Genomic DNA, 20688 nt, shown 5'->3' with positions numbered 1-20688 from the left:
GAAATTTTTTTTTTTTTACCTAAACTCTAAAATTTTATGAGAGACATTAACTTTATAAGTTGTAACATTTTAATATTTTATCAGTTAATTCTTAAAATTTTATTTAGGGAATTCTTTAACCATGGATACAAGAACCTATATATATTAGGGGGAAAATTTTTAATTACATATATTTAAAAATGTGATGAAAACTTAAAACTAAGAAGGACCCATTTAGGACCCAGTAAGGACCCATGGACCCGCTAGACCCAGCGGGTCTGGGTCTGGGTCTGAAAAATCTAGACCCAACGGCCAACGGGTCTGGGGCGGGTCTGGGTCTGTGAAAAACAAACAGGTCCGGGTGGACCCGACCCAGACCCGCCCCATTGCCATCCCTACTTATTGGCCCTAATTGAAACTTATTAGACCTTATTGGACCTGATTGAAACTTATTAGACCTTATTGGACCTGATTGAAACTTATATAACTTATTAGACAAAAAAAATGATCATTAATAACATAAATATTACCACTCACGTAAATACTACCCCTCAAAATTCTTTATGGAGTAAGAGTAATAATTATTATAATTCGTCCTTTAAAAAATAATGATTATTAATTATCTCTCATGATAATTAATTTAACAAAAAAATTTACAATTTATATATTTGCCTATACATAACTTTCACCACTAATATATCTAATAGTCTTGTTTTGATTTTATAAAACACTAGTAGAAAAGCAAAAATTTTAATATGAATAATAAAATAATAGACATAAAACAAATAAATAATAAAATAATAGACATAATACAAATAAATAATAAAATAATGTAGTTATAATTATTATTGCAAAATATTGTAATTATAATTATTATTATTGTTAACCTTAATTATTTGTCCATGATTATAATATTATTTGATAGCAATATGAATAATCAAATAATAAACAATAATACAAGTATAATAATATACATTGTGGTACTTTAATAAAAAATTCTAATAATAACATAATCCGCTAATAGTAATACGAATAATAAAATAATAGACATAATATAAATAAATAATAAAATAATAGGCATAATACAAATAAATAATAAAATAATAGACCTTAATACAAGTATAATACTATATAATCATTGTGGTACTTTAATTAAAATTCTAATAATAACATAATCAGCTAATAGTGATATGAAATTATGAATAACAAAATAATGGACAATAATACAAATGTTTATTAAACATTGACTATTTGGACCTTATTGGACCTTATTAGACCTGATTGGAACTTATTGGACCTTATTAGTCTTGATTGGAACTTATTAGACCTTATTAGACCTTATTGGAACTTATTGCCCTTATTAGACCTTATTGCAACTTATCTGAACTTATTGGACCTGAAACTTAATTTTTTAAGTTGAACAGAACGCATCCTTAATTGAAGGGTATGGATCTTAATTTTTTGGACCTTATGAGTAGGAATAGGATATAAATCTTAATACTATCGGGTAATAGTAAGATAACGGTTCACTATTTAAATACACAAACCCTACCTATGGACCAACTCAAACTAAAAAATATTAGGATTATTTGAATTCTCGTATACAATTGCTTGATTATTTCGAACCTTCTAGGATTAAAATCCTAAATTTGTCCCTAACTATAGTCTATACAAGTCACAAGTTACCATAAATAATCTCCCAAAAAAAAAAGACATAGCAAATAAGGACATCATAGTGCCAGTGGCACTTGATATGGCCCAAATAAAACAATGTCTGAATTTCATCCTCTTATGTGCCAAAAGGCCTACCTACCAGTTCAATTATTTGGCCATCGGTAATCTCATTATCAAGCAGTCAAGCAACAATTCCAGTTACTTCGTTTAAGTTATGAAGCATTAAATTTTTAGGACCTAAAATTCGGATCATTGGTATGAATATTCCTCGCAAATAAGGACATCATAAAGCCACTTCATACCTTAATTTGTCAACAGCATTTTGTCCAGTTCTTCACCCTCTTTTTTATTGAAATTTTTGTGGAAGTTGCAACTTGTAGCACCTTGTTTTTGGTACTTTCTAGTTTCTCCAGCATTTCAACAATTTCATGCATGCAAAAAAAAGAAAACCCACTTCAAAAACATAGAAAATCTTGTTGAAATTTGGCAAATTTAAGCTTTTGGATTATAGTATAGGAGAAATTAGAGATGTTTGTGAGGTGGGTTTATGCTAATCTTGCTGTTTTTCTGGTTGTGGGTGTAATAATCTTAAAAGGTTCAGAGTTTTGTGAAGGAAGTAAGACTAGTAGCTTCTGTAGAACAAAGAATGATATCTCCCTTGATATGCCCTTAAGTAGTGATGTATTCCAACTTCCTCCTGGTTATAATGCTCCTCAACAGGTATGTAATCAGCATATACTGTTATTTCTCTAAACTATATATGTTTCTAGGATTCATTTCTTTAATTTTAGTATGTTATTGTTGTTGAACTAAGTGTGTTCATAAAATATCATTTTTTGGATAATTTTCTCCAATAGATAATTAGATAATAATGGTCGAAGTTATGTATTGGCAAGCGTGAAAGTCAAATGTTACCAGTTGCAACTAGAAAAAAACGGAGGTAGTATTTTACAAGTTTTGAGTAAATTTGATGTCTGATCATTTAATTTTGTATGAGTTGTGTTTGTACTTTTTAGGGGTAATTCAGTTTATTCCCCCTTGTGCCTAATTATATGTGTTATCTTCGATTACCCTGAGCTTGAGATTGCTTAAGAATGGTCAATTGAATTAATTTGTTGTTGTGGTTCACACACAGTGTACTTTTTAGCTTGATACTCCATTTGACCCTTTGTCATTTGCATTTTCCAAAGTTAAAGTTCATCACTTTGACCATTGTATCTGGCATGGCAAAGGAAAGTTTGATTCAGCGGGAGAAGACGAGGCAAAAATTAGAACAAAATATCATTTGATTCTAATCTACAAGGAAATACATGTGTGTTACATACAATACTTAGTTGGAGATGTTAATTGTCTGAGTCTTTGTGACTGAGAAAAATGGGCAATCCATAGGGGGAAAGAGAGAGTTTACAATTAGATATGGGCCGATGACCGATGTTGTATGTATCTTTAGTTCTGTTTAGCTCTCTTTTGGCTTGCTGTTCCATTGGTGAGTTCTAATATTTGTATGAAGTAATTCATATCTAGGAAATTCCCAGGGATACTAGATGGATTTCCTCTGTTTATATTTGTTAACTTCGTTGTTCATGCCATTGCAAATGGATGAGTAACCTGTTAATTTATTTATTACTGGAGTGATGCATGTATCATTCATTATCATATACCTAGGGGATATGAAATAGTGTTGGTTCAATCTTTTCAAGTCCGACTTATGTTTATGATGCGATCTAAAGTGTAATTTAATTCTTATACTGTTGAGGGTGGTTCGTAATTGTTCATATAACACAAGGAGACCACATTGATGAGCTGTGATCGTAGAATGATCCGATCTAAAGTAAATGGTTAGATCACACTTGTGATTCTTATACTGTTTTGTGTGGTTCGTGAAGGTTCATATAACACAAGGAGACCACATTGGTAGAGCTGTGATCGTCTCTTGGACTACTCCAGATGAGCCTGGATCAAACACTGTAACTTACTGGGCTGAAAACAGCACAGAAAAGAAACATGCGGAGGGCATTGTTCTCACTTACAAGTATGTCAATTACACTTCGGGCTACATTCATCACTGCACTATTGCAGGACTAGAGGTATAAACCTGACCATATTCCTCTTACAGTGTTTTTTATTGTGAGCAAAACATTTACCTCGAAAAGTAAGTTTTTTCATATTCCACTGTTAGGTTTGTAAAGGATGGAATACAGTTTTCCTGAAGGATGGGAAACATTTTTCTTTCATTACTCTGACTTTCCTTGTACTAAACCAAACATAGAAAAATTTGTATACAGACGTGTTATTGCATGCGTTTTCGCTTTTAAAAAAAAAATTCCCAGAAAATAATATTCCATTGAAAAGAATTATCATGCTTGCAGTTTGATACAAAATACTACTATGAGGTTGGATCTGGCAATTCTTCAAGGCAATTTTGGTTCATAACACCTCCAGAATCTGGTCTTGACGTCCCTTACACTTTTGGTCTGATAGGTATGGCTTCATTTTGGTCTTATAGTGGTAGTGGATGCATCGTTCTTCCGTTTTGCATTGTGTTTCAATGTTTCATAGCATTCAATGTTGAGAAGATTTTATTGTAATTCACAACATAACAGGAGACCTTGGTCAGACACATGATTCAAACAGGACAGTCACACACTATGAGTTAAACCCAACGAAAGGAAAGACACTCCTGTTTGTTGGAGACCTATCTTATGCAGACAACTACCCTTACCATGACAATGAAAGGTGGGATACCTGGGGAAGATTTATTGAAAGGAATGCTGCTTATCAACCATGGATCTGGAGTGCCGGCAACCATGAGATAGATTTTCTCCCAGCTGTGGTATGTTTCTGCTAAATATGATTAAATCACTAAATGGGTTGAGTTGTATTTCACAATATATAAATTTATTCAGCGACGATGCAAGTCGGAAGAAATCCTTAGTCTAATCATTTTGCCTCATTCAAGCGACAAGGTGCAACTTCATAAATGCCTCTTTGGTGCCTCTTGCAGGGGGAAACTATACCATTCAAGCCATATACATATCGATTTCCGACACCATATCAAGCGTCGCTCAGTACTGCTCCTTATTGGTACTCAATCAAAAGAGCTTCAGCCCATATCATTGTCATGGCTTCCTACTCGGCTTTTGGTAGGTGCATATTTTACAACTTAGTAAGTTTATTAGATTAGAAGAGAGAACTTTTTAAGTAAATCTGACTATCTAAGAATTCATGAACAGTCTGTCTAAGAAAAACCTCCATGTAGAGGTTTAAAGCTGCTTATTTCTATATACATGTATACAAATGCAGGGAAATACACACCTCAATACAAATGGCTGATGGATGAATTGCCTAAGGTTAACAGGAGTGAGACACCTTGGCTCATTGTTGTAATGCACTGCCCAATGTATAGCAGTTATGTACATCACTACATGGAGGGAGAAACCATGAGAGTGTTGTATGAACCATATTTCGTCAAATACAAGGTCGATGTCATCTTTGCCGGTCATGTCCATGCCTATGAGAGATCAGTAAGTATAATTATTATCCCGTGTCTACCATAACAGACCTCTTAGTCACACAACCCACCCACCAACCGTGCACTCTTTTTCTTTTTGGAGTAGCAGCAGTGACTGAATGAATATGCTTGATTATGTTGATGCAGGAAAGAATATCCAACATAGCATATAACATCAGTAATGGTTTATGTGATCCTGTTAGCGACCAGTCAGCTCCAGTCCACATAACTATTGGAGACGGAGGGAATCTAGAAGGACTCGTATACGAGTATGTTTTTTTACTTTCTTATTTTGGTCACACACGAGTATATTTTCTCCGTTCCACAAATATATGACGTTCTTAAGCTCATGAGATTATATTCCAATAGGAGCTCCGATCTTCTGGGGGTGAAATTATGTTAACTCCCCCTAGAAGTGGCCACCCACTCGATGGCCGAGCCAGGTTAGTAAAACCGGCACACTAAGCTATGCAGATGTGCTAGTTATGAGCCTGTCTGAGTGGGGTCCGAAAAAATATGTTTGAAGAATGTGACTATAAAATAACTAATTAACTGTATTGGTCAGTTAGAAACTCGACCCACAACCCACCTAAGTGGCCCGGACCCATGCTGGGATGTGTGGGATCGTGTCGAGCCTGGCCCAATCCGCCTCTACTTCTCCTAATATAGAGTCGGGGCTTTAAGCAAGAGGTTCCCCAGATAGAGCCCTAGCTTAGCTTTGTTGGACTACAAAAAAGAAAAATAGAGAGAATACCGACAGAGTAGTTTCATGAAAATGCTGGTTATTGCTTATGCAGAATGACCCAACCACAGCCAGAGTACTCTGCATACCGTGAGGCCAGCTTCGGTCATGGCATTTTCGACATCAAGAACAGAACACATGCATATTTTGGTTGGCATCGTAATCAAGATGGATATGCGGTCGAAGCAGATTCTTTATGGCTTCACAACAGATACTGGCATCCTATACAAGAAGCCTCGGTTGCTTCCATGTGAAAAATGGACTGCTGGAGTATTTCCTTCCATTGCAGCTGAGTTTGGTTCATGTTAAGATTTCCACAAGTCTCTTTAAGTTTCTGCCAAGATGGTTTTCACTTACATCACTTGTACCAAGAACATATAATCAGACATCATTAGTTAAATCCTTATTTTTTCATGATATGATTACTCCTTTCATATGCACTTCATCTTATGATTAGTGGATTAATCAGCAAGTTGAGTTGAGTCATTCTGCAGCTTGCTCCTGTCTTCTTGCTTCCATAGTTCTATCCAACACAAACCTCAAGGCCTTTGCTCCTTATACCTTACTGTGGAGCAATCTTGGTAAGAGCTTCAACAGTTCCCCCCCCCCCTTCCTCACCACGGCTCGATAGAAACTCACTCGACAACAGCGAAGTGTCTCAAGAATCAGTAGGGGGAACCTTATGGATGTTTTTACTCATCAATCCGAGTATTTTGGTAGCTGAGGCCTTGCACATTACTGTCAATAACATTCTCATTATAGATTGTGAGCTGATAACCTACTTGTTAGTAACTCTGTCAAAGACTCAAAGTTACTGTGAAATTTAAAGACAATGTAGACTCACTTTGAATTATACATTTATACTAGTATAACATAATGCACTTTTAAGTTTCTAGAACTAGCAAAATTTGCATAGAAATTAGTCTTAGTGCCCAAAAATGAGCATTGACTGTTAGTATTATGCTTAAGATTTTTCATTTACCTCTACCTCAATTCTTCTAATAAGATCAAATATCTCATTATTCTCCAAAAAAATAATACAGCCCAAAATATATTCGTATGGTAAGCATATAATTTCAGACAATAATTTAAAATCCAAAGCCACACAACCAAATAATTCACAAAATTTTCCATTAGAAAACAGCAAATTCGAAGATCAAAATTTCACTACCACCAATACATTACACAGACATTGTAACCTCCTTGTAGCTATATTTAGAATAAAGACGGGTATAAGAGCCCGAACCCTAGCCCAAAACCCGAATCAAAAAGCCCAAAAGAAAAGATAAAACTAAATTACTACTTTAAAATCCTTTTTTTTAAGTACATATGAAAAAACCTAGAACTCTTGAGAAGCAGAACCAATATCTCCTTTGCTACCACCAGCTTTTTTAGGCAGAAGAGTCTGGTGAATGTTTGGCAAAACGCCGCCGTTTGCGATTGTAACTTGCCCTAATAGCTTGCTTAACTCTTCATCGTTCCTTACTGCTAATTGAATGTGACGCGGTACTATTCTGTTCTTTTTGTTGTCTCTTGCTGCATTTCCAGCCAACTCCAACACCTACACAATTTACAAATTTCATCAAAAAATTTGTTACAAAAAACTTAAATCTACGATCTCGAATTAACTGAGATGAACATCAACTGAAATTAGTACTTAAAAAATGAAATCGGGCATTTAGTGAAGAATCGACTGTAAATGACGTAGTTAAAGCATAAAACCCTAGAAAAATCGAGATTTGGTGAATAAAGTTGTAAATCGGACATTTCCGTTAACATGCATATCAATTTAATGATCGAAAACAATCTTAAGCACAAAAGTAAGGGAGTTTAACACTTAAAACCCTAGAAATCCGAAGAATCGACCAAATCAAAAGAAAATCACTTCAAATCAAAAACAATCTACCAAACTTCTTCAAAACTAAATCAATCATAAACCTAAAAAAACTCAAAAATCTGATTGAATAGATGCATGAGAAACAGAAAGAAGAGAGAGAAAGTAAAGTACCTCAGCAGCGAGGTATTCGAGAACTGCGGCGAGATAAACCGGCGCACCAGCACCGACACGCTCAGCATACTTTCCGGCCTTCAAAAACCTTGTAATTCTACCGACGGGAAACTGAAGACCAGCTTTTGAAGACTTAGAAACCGATTTCGTTGCTTTAGGTTTTCCTCGTCCTCCTTTAGTAGTTGCGCCGCTTTCTTTGCCACTCATTTTTTCGACGGAAAAATAACTGTGATCGGAACCCTAGGAGAGAGAAAGTGATCGGAAAATGAAGTAGGAGAAAGAGAGAGGGGAATTTTGAGGTTTATGGTGAAGAGGTGAGAATGTGAGAGGTATTGGTTTATATAGAGGGATATTGTGGGTTTTGATTGGTTGATATGAGTGAGGCACGGATTGCCAACGTGGCAGGGGGGGATGAATATAAAAAAGTTCGCGGGAAAGAATGTCGTACGGGGAAAAAGGTTGAATTTTGTGAATGGGTTTGAAATTTATTTTGCGAGCAATTTGTATTTCGAGTTGTGGATTTTCCCGCTTTTAAAAGGTTTTCCTTAATGTTTGAGGATGACTGGGGGTTCATAAGTATCCGATTCGATTTTTTGGATATTCGATCCGTTTTTAAGTTTTTGGCCATGTTTGGTAAATGGCTTTTTCATTGGCTTTTGGCTTTTCAATTTGGTCAAACAGCCAAAAAAAGTGTTTGGCTATTGGCTTTTTGGTTGGCTGAAAAGCTGGCTTTTAAGCCAAAACAAAAAAACTGCCAGGAGCAGCTTTTTGGATTGGCCTTTGGCTTGTTGGCCCACAAACTCTCTAATAAACAGCCAATAGCCACAATTAAATTTGCCAAACACTTTTGCAAACAGCTGGCTTAAACAGCCAATACATACAGCCAATGCTTCCAGCCAGTCAAACAAGCCAACCAAACCAGCCAAAAGCCAACAGCCAACAGCCGATTGCCAAACAACCCCTTTATATATTTTAGATCAGATAATTGAATTTTTTTTTTAGTTGGGCTACGGATCAGAATTTTCACGTTTGATACCCGAAAATATCAAAAACATGGGAAATTTACGGATTTTTTTGAATATTCGGTCCAAAATATTTGTTTTCAGGACACCCGAATAATTTGCTGATTCGATCTTAAACTTGTTTTATGAACTTTTTGTTTAAAATTTTTTTTTGGATATCTGATGATCCGATATGATCTAAAATTTTGGATCGGGACAAATCGGATATTTTAAATAAACACCCATAATGCTAACTAGCCTTATATTCACTGATGCACCATATGCATGTGAAATCATTATTGAAATTTAATTAGTTGTGTAATTCATCTACTATTAATTTATAGAAAAATTATTTACAAAGTTTGTTTAAAAGAAAAAACATATTAATAATTTAACAATATAATAACAAAAATAGTAAATGAAATCTCTAGTATTTCAATTACGTAAGGTTGTATTTCATAACATGGATTTCATTTCAATTATGGAATTGCAAATCCTCACATCCAAACCCAAATGATCTGCTTGAAAAAAAAAATAGGAATTTCAAATGCATAATATGAAACATGTTTGTAATTGTTGGTGATGATACTCATCTTTAACGGTGAATGAAAGATGGTGTTAATGGCGGCGGTTAGGGTTTGAGAGGATGGAAGAGGAAAGCCGTCGATTATCGTCATAGGTTTTAGACGTTGGTTGCAGATAATCAACTTTAAAAGTTGGAGAAACAATGGTATTGTCAATGGTGGTGAAGGTTTGCAGAGGAGTGGTGGGAGAGAGAAAAGAAGGGGGAGAGTGATGATAGAGGAGATAGAAAAACCTTTATTTTGGATTTGAAATGACATATTTTTTGGTTGGATTTCAAATTATCCAATTATGCCTTATTTCTTATGAGTCTTGGATTTGAGTCAAATACAATTCCAAATTCTTAGATGATCCAAACAAGTGATTTGACCCAATTTCGTAATTTCAAATGAATTTCATAATCCAAACAGGCCATAATTGGTCTTAATGGTGTTTGGTTAACCACGTGCACTTTTCATCCCAATCAACCTACATATGTAGCTAACAATAAAAGAATGATGTAGATTGAACTCTTGCATCGGTGGAGGTATAATACAAGAGAAGGCTTTTTTTTCAAGTTTTGAAAATATCACTAGTTATTAAGCCCGAGCTATGCTCCGGGTAAGAAAAAAAATCATTTATTAATATAATACTTTATGATAATAACACAAAGTACAATTTAGCCTAGTGGTTAAGACTTTATTATATGTACTTAAGGTCTCGGGATCAAACCCTATACTATGCAATTTCTAAAAATTTTATTGTACATGCATTGCATGAACTTAAACTCCCTAGGAGAGCGCCACGTGGCACAATTTATTGTTTATTAAATAATTATTGAAATTATAGGTTTTGAAATAATAATGCAGTGTATTTAAAAGCAATGCAAGCTAGTTTGTAATAATTGATAAACTGTTGAAATACGTATTAATTTTATGGTCGTAGTTGGGCATCCCAAAATGAGTTGTGCAAGACCATTAAACATTGTGACCTTTAAAGGACCACTTCTATCACATGTTATTTCGAGATTTTCTTTAACTTGTGTCATTTCAAAGTTTGGTAAATGTTGTAGTCTCTATTCCTCTAATTATATAATTATAATAGACTAGCTAGCTTTATATGCACGTTACCGTACGAAGTTGAATGATGAGTGGTAACTTATCTGTAGTTTGTTGGATAGTTTTTTTCATTTTTAAAAATATAAAAAGTGATAGGTATTGTAGATTTCTTTTATTTTGTTAAGAATATACTGGCTAAAAAGGGTGGACATCAATATACTCAAAAATTCCCCTAAGTATAATAGAGATGGACAAAAAGACTTGATTTCTTGCTTCTTCCTTTTTTTCATAAAATTTGTGCAAAACATATCAAATGGTGATACTAAAAGAAATCGAAAAAGTGCAAGTTTGAAACTACACTTAATGTGTGTGCCATTGAGCATTGTATAGGAGAAGCAAGATTTAGCAATTTTTTTTTTAAAAAAAATAATAATAATGAAGAAAATATTGTTTTTCCTAAATAGGGTATTTTTTTAAAAAATTAACATTAATTTATTGATTTAATGTCATACGACATCTACAATAAAAATCAAAACTAAACAAATACATATCAAATGAAATAAGTACAATTCTAATATGATAAAACCACAATCGTTGAGTAGATTTAACACTTCTGAAAACCCTTGTCTTTCACATCGTTGTCTGATGCAACCTTCTGCAAAGGGGTCTATCGATCTTTTGTAGTTTTGAAGTAGAACCGAATTCAATTCAAGTGATTGTAAAGGAAGTCTTGACATCTGTTGCAACTCCGCACAAATTTCGATCAACAAATCAACATATTGAAATATACAAAAGCCCAAAAATAAATTCTCTAAACTCTCACATGGAGAGAGATAAAACCCAATATATGGGTAAACATAACCCAATATATGGGTAGAAAAACTCTCCATTAGAGAGAGACTGAGATTTATTAATAAACATAAAAAGCTAGTAATAAAACGAGAAAATGGGCTTAACACTGGCCAAAAGAGAGGTGGTAGTCCATAGGTTGAAAATTAGGGTTTTATGAGAGAGGAGAGAGAAGATAGAAAAAGGAGGAAGGAGACGGAGACCCCTAAATAGGGCAATCTTGTTATTGCCATACTCAATAAACCATAATCAAGTTTTATTTTGTGTTTTTGTGTTTTTGCTCCAATATATATGTGTATTATTTATAGATTTGAGGAGCTATAGGTTCCCACTTGACCAAATAAATCAACTTTTTATTTTAAATTCCATTTTAAGCAACAAAACTACCCTTTGGACTACATACATTTCTCTTATTAATATCCTATAGTAATTACCCACGACAGCCAATCACATAAGTTCTTTTTGCAAAATCATACTACCTTTATAATTTCATTAAAAGGCGGGGACAGTTATTAGTTCAAATTTGATGCAATTTATATTTTTTTGAGAATTAGTTGCAGAATGTTCGTATCTATTTATAGGTTTTTGGTTCACACGAACTATGTCCAAACTATATATGTCAACATAAAAGGAATAAAACGGATGAAATCATATATAATATTAAAGCAAGAAAAAATTAGCTTACGTGGCAGCCTCTTATTCTCTCAAGCCTCTCAGTGCTCCAAGATTTTTCAACCCCTCTCATTTATTTGCCACGTGTCATTGATTGAAGTGACAAAATAGCAAATCGTGGTGATTGAATTACATAGGGCAACCATATATATTGCAATGAAATTTAAGGAAATAAATCATTGACTTCTACAAGCTAATCCGTAATTATAGCAAACTGAATATTGATATACATCTCACACATTCTTAAAAGTTAAAAATAATAATCTATACTGATTTGTAAATCAATTGTTTCTAATAATAACTATCCCCTAATTTCAGCACCATATTTTTCTATCTGTATTATAAACCGGTTGGCAAGTTAATTGCATAATGAATTCTTTCCATAATACAAACCCTAATTTAAGGGCTTTTATACCTTTGTAGTATAAATATTTGAATCACAATCAACAACGCAATAACGTAACAATGGCGACTATTCTTCATGGATCATAAGGACAAAAAAATCGGAGGCAGGAGCCCAACACGAGGAGCAGCGAGCCACCGAGACAACCACCAAGACAACAAAGGAATAACTTTGAGTCACGATCAACAACGCAACAACTAACAACCTCAACACTATAGCAGCTGCGACGACGACACAACGACAGTAGCACCGACGGAACATGGCAGCAGCGCCGGAAAGTCGAGGAGAAGAAAGAATTGATCCAGTAAAATGGGGTTCGGGTCACTAAATAATTAATAATCATGTATTTGAATGTTTTTTCTTTCTTTTGCTTATAGTAGTTGTCTTGAAGATATTTCAGATCAATTAAAAATCTAAATTTACAATTTAGTTTTTTTTTCTTATTTCTTATTAATAAATACAATCATATAATCTCTTATTTGTAATTTCTTAAGAACATACTAGAGGTATTTTTAGGCCGTTTTGTAGAAAAGGCCATGAAAAAAACTCCATGATTCATCATATGCTTAATTTATATCAACATGCAGCTTAGAATAAATGCAACGAAATAAACTACCACTCTGTTCCTATTAAGACCAACTATTCTTATTATATGATGAAATTAGACAAATTTGTAGGTATTTATGGCATTAGTCAAGGAAAATGATCAAATCCTATGAGAATCAAAAATTGGGTACTGAATATCCATTGGATATATACACAATTACACATGCAAATAGGATTAGTGATTGAAATACAAGTTTTAGATTAGAAACCTAAAATGCATTGGAAACCTGTGATCAAAGCTTACCTTTTGATCTTTTAGAATGAACTTAATAGTCAAGACTCAATAACTCATTTTTCTTTGTATTTCTATCAAGACATTCAAACCGAAAGTAACTGATTTTCTTCATGTCATAGAAATATTTTTGTTAATATTTGGAGAGATGATAGAAATTTTCACCACAAAAAAGAGGGTTAGATATTAGAGAATTTTTTTGGGGAGATGATGAGAAGTTTTTACTTCAAACGAGTTTTACTTCAACTGAGCTGAGGGCTTGAGGAGAGGCAAGAAGAGAAGACAAATGGGGAAAAGGCTCATGAAATGATAGCAAAAAGAAGATGGACGGAATTAACTAGGCAAACCAGAGTTAATCTCTACTATACATGCCATATTAAAAAATCCTAACTACAAATATGAGGCAGACAAATGCAACTATTGATTTACATTTAGTTTGTGCATCATCATACCTATAATTCCTTTAGGTTGTGTTTTGAATATTTTTTCGAAAAATAAACAATGATACAGCATGTGTTAGCAATTGTGTTATCAATTAGTCCTTTTTGCTACAGTCAATTAGTCCTTTTTACTACACTAATTGAGAGGTGAATCAACAAAATGAGTTAATTATATATCAAAAGAGGGATTTATAAGTATTCACTTTTAGTTGGTCTATAAGAGAGTAAAATTGTTGTTGATAGATTAGAAGTTATCGAATTAGAAAAGTTGTTAATTTGTCTATGCACTTTGTTTTGACAACTTCTTTTTTCTTTGATGTAAAAGATAATATTGAAATGTAAATCATATGGAGAACTTATAAAACACACATACATTATACAAGTACTGTGTGTTTATAATTGTTTACTATACAAAATTATCATTTTCTAAATTATTCTTAATATTAATTAAATTGTGGTGGCTTAATATATTCTAAAATTGTTTTTAGGAAGAAGCTAATGAGTAAGGATTATTTCAAGTAGCAACGGGGAATAAGATATTTAGGTAAAAAAGTAAAGTGGGAAACCCCGTATGATACTCATTATGTCACATGGAACGGGGAATAAGGTATGATACAATATATCATCGAACTTGTGGTAATTTCAGGTAGCAATGGGAATAAGGTATTTATACCCATACATGGTACTTATTTCGTCAGTTGGAACAAAAAAAATTCTTATGATGTTTCAAAAAATACACACAACGCGGAATAAGGTATGATACAATATATCATCGAAATTGTGGTATTTCATGTAGCAACGGGGAATAAGGTATTTATACCCCATATGATACTTATTCTGTTAGTTGGAACAAAATTTCGTAAGATTTTTCAAAAAAGACAGTTTTTTCGCCCCTGTGTTAAAAGTCAAGGACAATCCCTATTACATGGTAGGTTTATCTCCCGAAACCAGTTCTTAGTCATGGCTAATTTTACATAGCCATTTCTCAATCACGAGTAAAAATTGCCTAATAGTACTAATTTATGAGAAAGAACATGGAAAGTCCAACACTTTAAGGCCATTTCGAGTAAAAAATGAAGATTGTAATGTGGAGAGGGTTTATAAGACAATTGACCCCTAAGTGGTTACTGGGATAAGACCAAGTTCGTGCAAGTTCACTCTCTTTTTGAAGCAGTTGAGATCATTAATTTACCTTTGTCATCTCAACCCTTAGATGATGGCTTTGTGGGGCTACTCCAAAATTGGTATATTATATTAAATCATGTCATCACTTTATTAAATTTTCAAAGAATTCCCAGACATAAGTTGTTAGCGGTTCAATTACATCGAAAGTGTGGAGAAAAAATATGGAATTCCAAAGTTCGCTTAAGGTGTTGTTGACTTTGCTTATGACTATGTTATACAACTTCCGTTCTTTTTCTACTGCAACAATTGAGCTTTCACGTTTGCCAATACACTATTTTAACTATTAATATCTTTAATTACTTTTTAGTAAAATTATACAAAATTGATATTATGAAAGTATATATCGAGACGAATCTAACAAGACCCCACATGACAATATTTTTCCTTACATAAAAATCGTAATAAATAGTGAAAGGTTATGATGGTGAATGGATAGTGTAAAAATCTCATTTTGCAATATTATAGAAATAGAACGGAGGAAGTAACTTCTTAATAAATTTCGTTTTGCATTAAAAAGAAGTCTTCCAAAACATATGAGTATCATGTATATGTTAAGCAACTTTATAATTAATATAAAGGTTTATATTTCTTAAGCACAAAGTTTTTGTTTTATCAAGTTAACGTAAGAATCATTTACATGTTTTCATTGTAGCTGATATATAAACATTGTTATTATACTAAATAGTTCCCGTGCATTATGCACGGGCCTAAAACCTAGTATATATAAATGAAATGCTTACCTTCCATATAAAGACATTGTGGGGAGAAAGGTTAATCATGCACCTAATAAACACATGCCAATATAGGAAAAATAACATGTAAGCTCTGTTTGGTAGGGCGTAAAACATTTTCAAGGTAAAATAATTTTCATGGAAAACAATTTACAATGGAAAACACAATTCCAAAATTAGTTTTCCATTGTCTTGGTTTCATGTAAGGAAAATGATAAAATGAAAGGAAAATGAAAGGGAAAGTAAGGAGATAGTGAGAAAAGTGTACAAGAAAGATAAGAAAAACAATTTGGTTTTCCATCACGGGAAGAGTAATTTTACCCTAAGGGAAAATGATTTTACACTCTTTGCCAACCAAACAATGTAAAACTGAAAATAGAGGAAAACTATTTTTTGAGAAAACGTTTTACACCCTACCAAACGGATTCGTAAGGTAATTTTTTCTTCCTCCATCATCCCTTTTGTATAAAAAGACTACACATCTCTAGTTAACGTATTTTATCTAATAATAATACTTGCGCATATAATGAGATAAATTTGGTTTAATACACTAATCAATGCAAAACTCTCCTATTATGCAAAGAGATATTGTTTTGTGATACTCTTGATTTACAACTATGAGGGTCCTAAAGAAAATGGAAAATCAAGAGTGTTCCAAGTAAATAAAACACGTAAACACATCCAGTGTGATTAAACTATAGGTGATCATGGGTCGGATCGGGCCTAAAAAATTACCCAACGGCCAGGCTGGTTAAATGAGTGGACTTTTCGGATCAAAATCGAGACGAAAAAAAGAAGACTAAAAAGCCATTTTAGTTTGTCCAAAGTCCGCCCAAGACAAAAGAAAAAAAGCGAGTCCAGGCCATAAAATTTTGCCCAAAAAGCAGGCCCGGCCGAAATGATAAGCTTTGGATTAAACAAAGACCAGTTGATAAAATGTTCCACCAACAATACGTTTTACATATTTGATTTGAATATCTCTTGCATAAACATATAGAAGTATATTAAACCACTTATAGTCCTCTTCTTCCCACTTGAAACTACATAAGTTCAAACTTCTTCCCCAAAAGTTAGTGTTGGAATTAACATTGGCAGAACGAACATAGTTGGAATTATTCATATAAAATTTTCTGAATTAATACGGAACATGTAGATTTATGTTTGTACATTGAAAAAGGTACTGCAGAAGTTCTATGTACTAGTTTTTATATGCACGCGATGCGTGTGAAAACACGTAGAAAATTTTTTTTTTTAAGGGTTGTAGAAAATTAAATGAATGGTTAATTATATCTAATAAATCAAGGATATTTGAATTGTTGATGGTTTTCTTTTTGTAATGTCTTTTTTAATTTTGTAAACAAATTAGGTAGTTTTCTTTTTTATTTTTTTTAAATTAAAGTAAGTAGTTAAAATAAAGATGTAATGAGGGTAAAATGGAGTTTCTAATATTTTGGTGTCCTACCCCTCTTCCTATATAGAATAGAAATCAGTAAAAGTGATCGTCTTAGGGGGCGTTTGGTTCATATAATGGTATGGGTTTGGAATCAGGAATGAAATCAAAGTGGTACGGGTTTGGAACTTGATACTTAGTACCTTGCGTTTGGTTTCATTTAGGAATGAAAAATCTTCTTTTATTTGATACCTAGAGGTAAGGTATGAGCCATACCCACCTCCCCTCATGGGTTTCTAAACCCCATACCTTAGGGTTTGAGGTATGGGTTTAAAATTTAGAAATAAATTAAACAAACACTAGGTACGAGTTTTGTTCATTCCTAACCCATACCTCATACTTAAAACTAGTGAACCAAACACCCCCTTAGAGAGTTGATAACTCATGAATCAACTACCAAATAAGATTTGATTCATCAATAATGAGAGGAAAGAATGATGAACAAGGCATGCATATATGTTTCCTAAACTTAAAACTTGCCATGTACTTACATTAGTGTACAGCTTAAGGTTGTTATGGCCAAATGTAAATATTCGTCATGATTTGTAAAAGTTTGATAATTTTGATTTGTACTTCCTTGAATGATTGCTTGAAAAAAAAAAAAAAAGTACTTTATATGACGCTATAATTAGTTATTAATCTCGGGCTATGTCCTATGTAAGAAAATAATTCATTTATTAATATAATACTTTATGATAATAACACTAAATACAACTTAGCCTAGTGGTTAAAACTAGCCCGGACTATTTTACGCGCGTCTTTTAATATATTCTATCTTACTTAATAATTAGTATTTTTGAGTATATATAGTAAACCATCGTCGATATTTTTATATGCACGATTGCCAGCATGAAAGTACTTAACTATGGTTTGTGAGGGTATAATTGCATGTGCACGTTTGTAAACATATTTGTTTCTGGCAAATTGTTCGTGAAATAACCTCATTCATTCATATTAGAGATATTAACAAATCAAATCAAAACTAAACCTAGACACGCTCGACTCAAGCTCAAAAATGGGTGAGATCCTGTCGCATTAGAGCTCAAAAGAGAAACCAAGTAAAGGCTTGCTTAGACTCGAGCTTGCAATACACCAAATGCAAGCTCAACTCGAGTTTTCAAAAGTTCAAATCAATTTTTAGTACTCTTTCATTTTCTTTTGTTGTTTTTAGTTGGCTCCTTTTGTGAGAGAAAATGGATCAAAGTAGGAAGAACTTTCGCGAAAGGTGGGAGTAATTTTTTTTTTTTTTTTAGGGGAAAGGCGGGAGTAATTAATTAACTTGAGTTAGGTGTTTGGAAAAACCTTTTTATTGTGAACAAAGTTTTTGTGTTTTGACATTTTGCTTTCCAACCAACGTGAAAGGAGTTCACTCATGGTACACCCGGGTGTACCATGAGCATGGTACACCCGGGTGTACCATGAGCATGGTACACCCAGGGGTATTTTTGTAATAAATTAGAACTTCAGGTGCTCATTTGACACTAAATTTGCTCATCTGGACATTTTGCTCATTTACTCATTTGTCATTTGCTCATTTTGTAATAAAAGTGTTTGCTTATTTTCTTAAATGAGTTGAAATGTTTGCTCATTTGTTCATTTGCTTTTTTTTTTTTTTTGAAAGAAAGAAAAGGGATTTCATTAATATTTCGCCAAACGGCACTTACAAGTCATTTCTGAAAAACATAAAATTCTAATAGAAATACATATCACCCTAGAAATGTAAACATCGCAGATTTGACTTAATTTTGCCTGAATAAAAATTTTCATCTGAAGCAATGCAATCTATGAGTTCGCTCTGGTTCGGCATACGATCTGCAGATGCGGAAATTTTGGGATGAACGTACTCCAATAGTCTTCCATAATTTTACAGAAGTTGTGAAACCCTAATTCTTCAGGTTGAATCTCAAACTTCAACCAATGAGAATAATTTCTCATACTAAACCAAAACCATACTCACAACTCCCATAGGGGAGAAGGAGATTTCCAAAACATAAACTAAAAACCCCATAAAAGGGTTTGAGAAAATCTCATAAAGAGATACTAATTTATTGAACAAAACAAGAAAATGAACTAAAAACTGAAAATAAAAGGGAAAAAGGAGCTTACCATGGATGAAAACATCCATGGCAGCCCCCTAATTGATGAAGAAGGGGTAAAGGAGGCTAGGGTTTTAGAGAGAGAAAAGGAGAGGGGAGGCTAGGTTTTTCCACAAAATATTCATTTGTTCATTTGCTCATTTTGCTCATTTGGAGAAAATAGTCTTGGGTGTACCATGAGCATGGTACACCCAGGTGTACTATAAATATTCTCATGTGGAAGTGTGTAATTTAACCTTATTAACGCTCTTTTACTGGAGTATAGAAACTTTCGGTTTTGTTATTAACCAGCACAAGATTTCATAAAATATAAAACATTATTATTTCCAATTCAATGAGGGACTTTAGAATATAATATTTTTCATGTTCATGTTTATTTAACACTTTATCGTTTCACAATCTTAAAGTTTTGTTTATCAACCATTGTGGACAAACTCAAACATGACAAATATAGTTAAAGGGTAATAATAATATATATATATAAAATAAAGTTGTTGTTTGCTTTCTAAACTAATATAGGACATATTTATACAATATTATACATAAAAATTAGCCTTATATGCATTTTTGTTGTGCTTTTTTTAATCTTTTTATTCTTTTCATTAATTAAATAGTTATATCATTTTTCTTTTCTTTTATTTTCTATTTTTTTTCGAATCCTATCCTTGTTACCATATATTTCATCCGTTTTTTTTTTATAAGTGACATGTTTTCCTTTTAAAGAAATGTTATAATAAGTAACACATAACTCAAAGTAATAAAAAGTACTTCTCATTTATTACATCTTTGCCATTTAGTTTTCTCACCTACTTGCTTTATGCAAATAGTCAAATTTAAACTCCTTGATATTCCTCCACTTTATCACTTATTAAAAAATAGCAAGTATAATATTCAAGCTAATTTACGAGCTTTCAAACCCCGCCAAAGATAACTCACACTTAAGCTCATTAAAAAGTTTTGCGAAATTTGAGCCCACTCAAACTGGAGCAATGGTACTCCCATATCCGAAAATTGGGCAAATTGCTCAATACCATGACATTTCACTAATTTTTATGACAAAAATTAATATTAAATAATTACAAATAATAACAATATTTTGTTCACATATTTTTATTTTAGGTTTGTTAGTTGAAATCTTGTTAATGTATTAGATGACTAGTTTATCATATATTAATACCATTTTATCATATCAGTTAGCTATTATATCATATCCTGATTTCATCTAATCATATTGAGTGAATATTATACTTTATCGTATTATAATTTGTATCAAGTTGCTAGTAAAATTACAAAATATCATAATATAAAACAAGTTGCCTAATATTGGATATGGGAAAATACTCTCGAACCGTGCTCGAATAGTCGAATACTATCTACCAATGATGTCTTGGCCCAGTAATTAAGATTGAGGTGCTATAAACAATAGGTCACATGTTCGAATCCCTCGCATTTTTTGTACTTTTCAATTTTCCCGCAATACACACCGCATG

At 33.0% G+C, this 20688-nt stretch overlaps 2 protein-coding genes across 2 annotated transcripts; one reads left to right on the top strand and one right to left on the bottom strand.

Annotated features, from left to right (window-relative positions):
- Positions 1-1831: 1831 nt before the first annotated feature.
- LOC104888997 (purple acid phosphatase) lies at positions 1832-6325 on the top strand. Its single transcript, XM_010674122.4, has 8 exons — positions 1832-2373; positions 3540-3740; positions 4023-4134; positions 4257-4486; positions 4658-4796; positions 4957-5177; positions 5312-5433; positions 5962-6325. The coding sequence occupies exons 1-8, from the start codon at positions 2182-2184 to the stop codon at positions 6158-6160; spliced, it is 1416 nt and encodes a 471-aa protein (XP_010672424.1). The 5' UTR covers positions 1832-2181; the 3' UTR covers positions 6161-6325.
- Positions 6326-7020: 695 nt separating this feature from the next.
- Positions 7021-8233, bottom strand: LOC104889006 (histone H2AX). Its single transcript, XM_010674134.4, has 2 exons — positions 7915-8233; positions 7021-7467 (listed from the first exon to the last, which is right to left on the bottom strand). Exons 1-2 carry the CDS (start codon positions 8119-8121, stop codon positions 7246-7248), a joined length of 429 nt encoding a protein of 142 aa, XP_010672436.1. The 5' UTR covers positions 8122-8233; the 3' UTR covers positions 7021-7245.
- Between the last annotated feature and the right edge of the window lie 12455 nt (positions 8234-20688).

The sequence above is a fragment of the Beta vulgaris genome, chromosome 1, assembly GCF_026745355.1.
Source record: "Beta vulgaris subsp. vulgaris cultivar EL10 chromosome 1, EL10.2, whole genome shotgun sequence".
Lineage (NCBI taxonomy): Eukaryota > Viridiplantae > Streptophyta > Magnoliopsida > Caryophyllales > Amaranthaceae > Beta > Beta vulgaris.
This window is presented reverse-complemented; position numbering and strand designations above follow the sequence as displayed.

Coding starts and splice junctions, on each gene's coding strand:
- LOC104888997 (XM_010674122.4), top strand. CDS start 2,182: ATGTTTGTGAGGTGGGTTTATGCTAATCTTGCTGTTTTTCTGGTTGTG. Junction 2,374..3,539: donor GTTATAATGCTCCTCAACAG/GTATGTAATCAG, acceptor TGGTTCGTGAAG/GTTCATATAACACAAGGAGA. Junction 4,487..4,657: donor TAGATTTTCTCCCAGCTGTG/GTATGTTTCTGC, acceptor TGCCTCTTGCAG/GGGGAAACTATACCATTCAA.
- LOC104889006 (XM_010674134.4), bottom strand. CDS start 8,121: ATGAGTGGCAAAGAAAGCGGCGCAACTACTAAAGGAGGACGAGGAAAA. Junction 7,468..7,914: donor TCGAATACCTCGCTGCTGAG/GTACTTTACTTT, acceptor TAAATTGTGTAG/GTGTTGGAGTTGGCTGGAAA.